Consider the following 10,162-nt stretch of genomic DNA (forward strand, 5'->3'; position numbering starts at 1 on the left):
AGAAAAGCCGCCTCATGTTCCCGCTTGTATGATATTGAAGATATCATAGTATTTTTTTGTTTGATGAAGCATACCGCCCGTAAATTTACTGACGAAAGTCGCTGTCAAGGTGTTTTCAACCTGAAGTTCATGACTGAAGGGTGAGTGCTGTTAGTAAAGACTGTACTGTATACTGTACAACTACTGGCCTGGATGCCACTGTTTCTAACTTCCTCAGAGCTGTACTATGTGCGACAGGAATGAGTGGGCCATCAGCATAGGTTGACTTGACTTGGAACCGACAGTGGTCGCGTGCAGTCTAGGTAGTACAAACGTACGTGCCAGTCTCAAATCAATTTATTATCACTACAGGTTTATGGCGCTCAGTTTGACGTGATTGTCGCTTCGTCCGGAAAGTGTACGTCAAGCCAAGCATCCGGTTTGATGGAATGTTGAAACTGAATTAGTTAGTTAGCAAGGCAATGACTGATGGATACATTTACGAAAGAGCCGTTTGTTAACATCCACATACAATGAGTAGACAATAATGGAGCATGTGGTACTAACCCTTCAAGAGGGTGCCCCGAAGAGAACCTTTGACGGGGCGAACAGGACCATTTGACCTCATCATTTGGACGTTCGAGACTGTTTGGTGTTTTCCGTCTTGACAGTGATTGAGCAGAACCTGTTAGAAACTGTCGAAACATGCTGCTGATCGATGAAACAGACGTTTATTGGATAAATAAACAACTGTCACTGTCATGAAAAGGTGCACAAGAATGCTCACACCAAACAGTCAAGAAGGCCTCAGGTCGTGTATGATCTTCAAGTCAAACCGCTTCTGGATAACGAAGGAATAAACAAAGAATGTCGTGAGGGATTTTGCTTTATTCTCTTCCTGATTAGTGGAAATTTTGAGCCGAAATCATAGTACCAGAAGTAACGACGCCTCCATCATTCCCTAATGTTCTCTCTGGCCAAAATTGAAGGAAAAAGTATTTGTACTGTTCCTCTAGTACATCGAGGATACAAAACATAATATAATGAAAATAAGCGTTCAGGTTTAACCCAGCCTAAAGCCGTCAAGGTGTCATAGTGATCGGGCATCCTCGCCGCAGTGATCCCGTGTGGTATCCTAGCCACAAGTTCAATAATGTCAGGAAGCCCTGCGGGGAGCAGTCTGACGTAGAACAGCGAGTTCCCGTACTGCTTGTAATTGCGTATTGCAAAGTAGTCTGAGGGTAAATTAATTCGTACTGTCTTTCGCACTTGGGTGAGATGTTTCCCCCAATCGACCAGCATGTTCTTTATTTATGGAAACAGCGAGGCAGACTTTCTGCGAGGAGGGTCGGGTTAGAGCTGGTCATCTCCGAAAAAAAAACGCACACACTGATCACCCAAAGTTCGACCGCCTGCACGGCCAGAATACTTTTAAAACCAAAATACTGGTGCTACTCGGAAGACACCTGCTGCGTACAGCCGCACCGGAATTGAGAAAGTCATGCCTTACTCCTTACGTCCTTGGGTTAGGTCAGTCCCCTACAGTGGAGCAGGTCAGGTAATTTTGGGCATCGCGCAGGATCCCTACCTCAGGGAACAGATGTTTGAGTCAGAGGCTAGGGACACGGTCCCCGAACAAAACCCAACATCCTGCCACTGCCTTATGGGTCAAGCTTTTGAGTCATAGGCTCCAGGTGAGATACCTCAACCAAACCCTTTCCTTCGTCCTAGACACCCGGGAAATATCATTTGCCCGCACAGTTCTTTGTCCGCCCCGTTAACCCGTTCGCACCATGTTTGCTGCATCGTAGAGGATATAGTACTATACAAAAGTCGGCTGCTTAAGAGAAACGAATGCACGACCACTCTCACTAGACCAATCGTCATCCGTACAGAGGGTAACCATGTTGTTGCTTGCGTGAAACGCAGTTTTTTATAAGGACAATAAACTATTTATTCATGGAATTCAAACTGCTGCTACTGAGCTCCGATCGATACTTCCTCGTCACCTATCAGTATCCCCATCCCCTTATTTGTTTTACACTGTTTCGATTGCCTACAGTGGTATATTCCTATAAGCGTATTTCCCCACTTGGCTGGTATTACAGAGGCTTTGAAATTCCCCAGAAGTCTAGTGGCTGAGTCACGTGGCATTTTAAACAAACTCACCACGTTTCTCCTACACAGGACTTCCCCGTTCCATTCTTCTGACCATCGTTTATCGTCTCAGTTTGACAAAGCACATTCTAGATTTAAAGCTTTCTGAGTTGTTTGCTTTGTAGAATGCTTAATAAGGAAAAAACAATGAGTGACGGAGGTGCTACTTGCCATTGGCATTTTTACCTCCAGCAATTGTGAGCCTTCCATAACTTACTATTGTTTAATCGACTCTCCTGAAGCGTCTTTTTGGGCCGAGTTGATTCGTCGATGAGCCGAGAGATTGCTGTAACAGAATCCCAATCATTTCCAAATGAGGCGACAACAAACTCTCAACACCGATGTCCTTCTAAAGGTAAATGATATGAGGGGAAGGATCAGAGGTAGATCTGGACACCACAGTCAGGCAGTACAAATCAAATCAAATCAAATCAAATCAAATCAAATCAAATCAAATCAAATCAAATCAAATCAAATCAAATCAAATCAAATCAAATCAAATCAAATCAAATCAAATCAAATCAAATCAAATCAAATCAAATCAAATCAAATCAAATCAAATCAAATCAAATCAAATCAAATCAAATCAAATCAAATCAAATCAAATCAAATCAAATCAAATCAAATCAAATCAAATCAAATCAAATCAAATCAAATCAAATCAAATCAAATCAAATCAAATCAAATCAAATCAAATCAAATCAAATCAAATCAAATCAAATCAAATCAAATCAAATCAAATCAAATCAAATCAAATCAAATCAAATCAAATCAAATCAAATCAAATCAAATCAAATCAAATCAAATCAAATCAAATCAAATCAAATCAAATCAAATCAAATCAAATCAAATCAAATCAAATCAAATCAAATCAAATCAAATCAAATCAAATCAAATCAAATCAAATCAAATCAAATCAAATCAAATCAAATCAAATCAAATCAAATCAAATCAAATCAAATCAAATCAAATCAAATCAAATCAAATCAAATCAAATCAAATCAAATCAAATCAAATCAAATCAAATCAAATCAAATCAAATCAAATCAAATCAAATCAAATCAAATCAAATCAAATCAAATCAAATCAAATCAAATCAAATCAAATCAAATCAAATCAAATCAAATCAAATCAAATCAAATCAAATCAAATCAAATCAAATCAAATCAAATCAAATCAAATCAAATCAAATCAAATCAAATCAAATCAAATCAAATCGTTCAGCTGTAACACCCTTCCGGGACCCAGCTGCCATGCCACCCGAGGGAAGAACGAGGGCTGGGATATTGCCAGGGTTGCCCAAGCCTAGACAGGGGGAGTCATGAGGCCGAGGTCGGGTTCGATACACAGACCTTCCGGTCAGTAAATTCGCGCTCTCACCACTTGAACCATCTCGCCTCTAAGGCAGTATTCGGCTGTGGGATTCGCCGAGTGATGTAAAAAAAAACTCTGAATCTGTTACGTGGTAACCTTTCCAAACACTCGCAAACAACCCTAACCGTTACATGCTCAGTCGCGAACCTTTTTTCATACCTTGGCCCATCCATCGTGGTTGATGCCATCCGGTAAATCTCCCAGTTGACAGAAATTGGCGCGTAATCTCTGAACGCAGAGAAGTTGTCAATAACTCGCGTTCTACTCATTCGAAATATTCGCAAATTGGCCATGTTTTTTTATGCAGTTGATTCTGAAGAATTCCAGCTCAGCTGTATGCTAATGAAATAATAGCGTTTCCGCAAAAACGAAATATGCTTTTGCGAACTCAAAGATAATGGAACAGATCAGAGAAATGCAAAAGTAAATGAATCTTACTAGTCACGTTGATTATTTCAACCAGAAGATTAACAAAACAGCAGATTTGAAGAAAATTAGTGCGCATTTTGAATCTCCGTCTGTCTCAGCTAACAGACTTAAAGTTCCAAGATATAATTTCGTTTAATTTACGATATAATAACTAGCAGACAAATGTGTCCAAAAACGGCGGCACTTGAATGTGAGGTGATACGTGTATCCGATACCTTAGTCAGTCGCTTCAAAACCTGTTAGCAGTCTTTCATCGGAGACAGCTTGAACAACATCTCCGTCTGCGCCGTTGTGATTCTTTTCACGGTGACGGTAGAGTTCATCCTGGTGAAGATTGCTCACTCCTGTGTGCAAAAATAGTCCTTAAACTGAACTCGACGCATCTACTACTTACATCAGTCAAGTACGATAATCTGACTAAATTTCGACTCAATATCACTCGCTCTTAAACATGATAACGTTCCTCGCTCCTGGCTTCACGTATTCCTCCAAACAGAATAAAGTGTAGCTAGCTGTCTAGAAGCATCGATTTCTATATCAAGCATCTTGTTTTTAGCATCATCATGGGAAAATTCGTAAAAGTCTATTGTCCAAACCAATGTTCGGCGGCCTGTCATTCATAGCCTCTTCTAGTCTGTCGTTTAATCTGTCTTAGTGGCTCAGGGTTTTGCCATGCAATGACTTGAGTGCTGCGGATAGGACGCTTGAATTCACGTCCCCTTTAACAGACTACCACCTCGGAAAACCATCGTTGTCCTTGTTTCATCTGACCAAGCAGTTTTGTCACACAGTGGTGACCCTGATAAGCGTTAATGTCTACAAATCACTGTAATGTCGCAGTATTACTAGTGTGCTGCTTACTACAGTGTCTTGTTGAAAGTTACTCAACTCCGTGTAAACGTCGTTGGTGGTTGGGATTGTAAATAGAGAACACCTTTCAGTGTAGCTTGAAAACCGAGTAGAAGAACGTCTCATCTTTCTCACGTTCTTTGCTATCTTTTGGCGGATGTTCTAAAATTTACGGAGTTTCATTCGGGGTACAACAAGTACTGGGTCGGTATGCGTTCATTGGTGCAAATATGTGTTGCTTAGACTGAACGTAACACACTACTCATAAGGTTGATGAAGGCCCTTCAGTAACCCACGACCAGTTTCATCAGGTGGACACAGTCCCCGAGGTTCCATCAAACTTATGTTCTATTTGCTTAGCTTTCTTCGATTGGAGGAATGGCGCATTCGTGGGCATTTCTAATTCAGACCGTTCCATCTGAGCCTCAACTCCCAACCTAGACGTGTGTGTGCCCCGGTAGTGCATTGACTGTTTGGTGGACTTCGTGGGCATCTCTAATTTCAGACCGTTCATCTGAGCCTCAACTCCCAACCTAGACGTGTGTGTGCCCCGGTAGTGCATTGACTGTTTGGTGGACTCTTGTGTTCGTTTTTGAGGAAATCGTGGAAGACCAAGCGGATCACAAAACTGCAAAACCCACTTACCACTCTCCTATGCGAAAACAGTTTTAAGCTAACCCAAGCCTTAGTCAAAAGTGAAACAACCAAGGCCGGAGAAAGCTATCGATTCCGTAATTCTGTCACACCTTTTACTCGGGAAGCGTCCTGCGTTCCTCAACTACCATCGTGAAGATTTGGTCGACTACTGGAAGGCGACAAGCGCGACAAGAGTTTCGACGAAGGCAAACCACTATTCGCTTGAATACCATTCAATGGAACGCACACCAACTTGCTTGTTGAAGATCTATGTCAACTTCCGTCCCACAATTCGCGCATTTCACTGAATGTCAGTAAATGTCAGGTGATTCATTTAACTGCAGTAAAGAGTACACATAACTGTCTTATTTTTGTTGTGAAAAAACGCGTCTCGTACACCGCGTTTCAAAAAATGCATTCAAGGCTTCTGACAGACGTATGGATCCAACGTTCTCGTTGAATCATGGGAGAGGATTTCATTTAAAGGTTGAGAAATTGGTATGTCGAGTATGGACGTTCAAGCTAAGCCACTCGGAAAGGATGAGAACGGCCTAGCGGATCGACGTTTATCCCAGGGACAATGAATCACTCCTACCTAGCACACCAAAGTACCACGTGACTCTCGTCAAAACCTGACCACCCATGTTCACAAATACATCGTGAATAAATATATATGAATATACATGTATGTACAAACGTGTATAAATTATGGTACCAGTAAGAGGACTAGAAAAAATTATCCTGCAGTGCTTTTTGGAGACGAAGTTGCGCTGTCAGTGATGTAACTTCATACCTTTTGTGGAGGCATCAGCATTTCAGCAGAAATACTTTCTGACTGGGACTATCTAGAAAAAAGTCTAGCCCATCAGCTGAAAGAGCAATAATACGTCAAAGATTTTGACCTTTCTCAAGCTTTGGCGATTGACGGCAGTGAGTCTAATCAACACAACGACAGGGATCCGATCGATCCAAGAATGTATAGATGTTTTGTTCAAGTTGTCCCCGACATCCCCTAGACCAATTATGCTGGCCTTGTCCAAACTCAAGTGTCTTTTTGACGCCATCGCTATAAATGACCTGTGGAACGTTCTGGTAGAAAATGGAGTTCCATCATCCGCGTAAATTTGGGAGAGTTTGGCGCACACTGAACTGCTCTGATGTTTTGCAGGGGTCTGACAAGGCTGTCCGGTATCTTTGTTTATATTCAGTTTTATTAACGATGGTGTCATGTAAAAAGCATCTGGTACAACTCATAGCCTTGATATCAGGAAACCAGTTCGTGATCCGGATACCTATGAAACATCAGTTGTGCATGGTGGGATCAGGATTTGATCGAGGACGCTAGTCGGAGCATTCAAGTAACCAGTCAGAAACGTAGTCTTAGTGATGTCTGATGCAAGACCTCAACAGTACAGACAACACACTAAGTGCACCTTCAACATACCGTGCCAGGATGAGCGTGTTTTCAGGAGGAACACTACCTACGACAGGAAGAAGGCCTTCCCTGCGGAGCTATTCATTAGAAATAGGCCTTCCCTGCGGAGTTATTCATTAGAAATGCCAACTGAACAGCTATAGATTATTGGACAGGAAAGCAAAACTCTCATGTGCATCTTGTTCACAAAACGGAATATTCATCTTCTCCTTGAACGCGTTTTTCTGAACTTTCCCGAATATTCAATAACTTTTGCTCCAATGCAAGCAAATGCTACAGAGCGACTCCCCAAGAGACGCAAGGCGGACTTACGAGAACACATAGCACTCGGATGTCCACCTCACTAGTATCACCGTTACACACCTTCCCCCCTTTAAAGGTCGTTCGCATGCCATCGAGTTTCATTTACCTCTGTCAGGTTGGCTTCGGAAGCAGGTCTACTTGGCCGCTCTTCGGGTGTATCATACCACTTACGAAGCTTCGTCCCATTTAATCGTTTCGATCCCTGACCGCCTCCCCTGGCTGTCTGTAACGACAGACGGCCCTTGCCATCGACTGCCTAGCTTCCGTGACACAAGTTCACTCCTTCCAAGATACTGATGATCCTTCCACTTGACCTTCGCGCCTATGGGGAATGGTTGTGCTTTTCTACTTGCCGTTTTCTGTCCTGTCCTTTCCTGAATGGCGGTCAAGTTTTCTCGAGCCCTCCTTCTTTCTTCCTCTAGCCCCTTCGGAGACAAGCGTGTTGTCGGCCACAATCCAATCGGAAGGCGCGGATGTCGACCGCACATCAGCATAAGCGGGAACTTGCCTGTGGTTGGCTGTATGGAAGCACGATGAGCTACCAACACCACTGGCAAGTCCACTTCCCAGTCACCTCCTTTGGCCACCAACCACTCCTTGATTGTTCGGTTATTACGTTCGGTTAGGTCATTCATTTGCCGGTGATACGGTGCCGTCCTTAACCGTCTCATACCCAGCTTCTGCAAGCAATTCTTGAACTCTTCGCTCTCGAAGCAGGGCCCCTGATCGGTTAGGATCATTTTTGACACCCAATGGTTGGCCACGATGAATTACCACTCCGCCGATCATCGTCGCCCGTTAATTTGGCACGGCTGTCACTTCGATCCATTGCCACAGGTGTTCTTTCATTATCACGATATATTGCTTCCCGCTGGTTGTCACCAAATTTCTCCTAACCGTAAATGCCGTTTTCTTCCGGTCCTCTGCCCGGATGGATAGTTACCGTTACAGCTGAAGTCCCGCAGCTGACCACCGAACCATACGAAAGGATCTACTTCACGAAGAATTGGGCAAAACCTAGTTTCTGTTGCACGGCCTGTCCGTAAAACCGTCTCCGTAAACGTGAACAGGGCAAGCCACTTCTCCAACATGGTGAAATGTGTTTGAAACATGTTCGATAGGATACGAAGAAGTGAACAAAAATACTCAGTTTCACATTCATTTGAATTGGGGATCATAAAACCCCAAACTTGAAGCGTATGAAACTGCTGCATCGCTTGATGAGGAGAGGAGTCTCTCACCTTCTCATCGTTGAAGAGAAAACCACTCATAGGATTTCTTCTGCCTGACAGAGATTTCAGACCTCTTGGGTTGCAACGGGAAATTCATTTCTTGTATCGGTTATCGGTCCCTACAAGTTAAAACGCTTCTTTTAATGCTGGCCAATTTGTATTCAAAGTTTCATTGAATACTCTTGACGTTTGTTCGTTCGCTGAGTTGGGCAGTTTGATTGCTCAGTCACCGGCGCATCGCTACGCTCAATCACGTTCCCTAACAAGGAGCTGATAATGTCATCTTGATTGGTAATGAGACGCCTACAATCAAATTGCCCAGCTCCGCGAACAATCCAACGACTATCTTCGCTACCTGAGCTACCAACGTTCTCCTAGATAGCAAACTCGATACCTTTGCTAAAATCATTGACTCGTTAGGAGCAGGACTTCAGTAAGCTATTCGAATTTCACCTAAACTCGGTCTAATTAGGCGGTCGCGAAAAACAAGGTCAATATAGACAGTGTGGTAGGCGTCACGTGATAGGATCAGTCTAAGGTGAGAAGCTCCGATCGTGATGAATACCTGTCGATTCACATAGTCGAGTGTTTATATGGCGTGTGAAAAACGCCTCAGTGGCTTAGTAGTCGGCAAGTCCGGGGTTCGAACCCAACGTCTGCGCCCCAACTGCTCTTGTCTGGACTTTACAGCCTGGCACAGTCTCAGCCTCCTTCAGGTGGCATGGCTGTAAGGCACGGGAAGGGTGTTATAGCTGAAGGATTGTTCCACATTTTTGGGGACCGTACTGCTGACAGAACGTCATCATCGACAGCATGACATCAGTGTTCAACACCGATGCTTCGCTGCCGTTACGAACGTGGATTTGTATGAAAACGAGCCTCGCCGGACAGGGTTACTCTGCTCTTGTTTTGTACGACTATTAATTTAGTCAGCCTAGTTTTGGAGTATTCATAAATCGATGCTCCCCGTGTAAAAAATCTATGGCATATTCTCCTTTGAAGAAAAATCTTTCCAAGCAGTACAGGAAATAGTTTCTAGTCCTGGGCGGTTGGCCCGAAGTTAGATTCAAGATAAATTTGTTTTCGAGAAATACACTCATTTTCCAATCAATTTGGTTTTCACGAAAGACTCAACTAAAGCTCTCGTTTATGATAGTCTACAACTGAATGTGCTGCACACAGGCCACCTCATGATTCAGTTGGCACGATATTCGAGATATCGCAGTATATTTTCATATAGGAAACTACTCACAAGGTTGCTGAAATTTCTAATTAAAACCCAATGCCCCAATGTTTATCTTATACCACGTTCCAGCACGTTCATCAGAATAATGGTGCCCACCTTCAGAAAGATGTTTCACCTGAACATTGCCAGTTCGCTCGCTAGTTTACATATTTACTCACAAAAAACAAAGTGGCTCAGTGGTTAGAGAGCGAATTTACTGACCGTAGTTCGATCCCGACCTCTACCCCTCGACTTCCTATGTCTAGGCTTGGGCAATCTGGCAGCCTTCGTGCCGCCTTCGGACAGCTAGGCATCAGAAGGGTGTTACAGCTGGACTATCTAAAAAAAAATCCCAAAAAAGCCAATGGAAGTTTGAGTTAACCTTGAAACATTCTTGAGAACGCCCGCGAACTAACAGTCCCCTGGCCATGGGTAGGATGTATCATTCCAGTCAGTCGTTGCATCAAGAACTAACTGCATTTGTTGAGCTCCAGCAATACTCGACGAATGGTTCTTGGCTAAAGTTTCACTAGCAAACCCCCC

At 43.2% G+C, this 10,162-nt stretch overlaps 1 protein-coding gene across 1 annotated transcript in view; it reads left to right on the forward strand.

Moving 5' to 3' along the window:
• Positions 1-3,937: 3,937 nt before the first annotated feature.
• T265_05460 (hypothetical protein) overlaps positions 3,938-10,162 on the forward strand; it is a gene marked incomplete at both ends in the record, with an annotated part of 8,340 nt that continues 2,115 nt past the window's right edge. Inside the window, one exon of the mRNA XM_009170471.1 lies at positions 3,938-4,007. Coding sequence (XP_009168735.1) covers positions 3,938-4,007 — 70 coding nt within the window. The remainder of the gene's footprint in view (positions 4,008-10,162) is intronic.

This window comes from Opisthorchis viverrini, assembly GCF_000715545.1.
Source record: "Opisthorchis viverrini unplaced genomic scaffold opera_v5_105, whole genome shotgun sequence".
NCBI classification, from domain to species: domain Eukaryota; kingdom Metazoa; phylum Platyhelminthes; class Trematoda; order Opisthorchiida; family Opisthorchiidae; genus Opisthorchis; species Opisthorchis viverrini.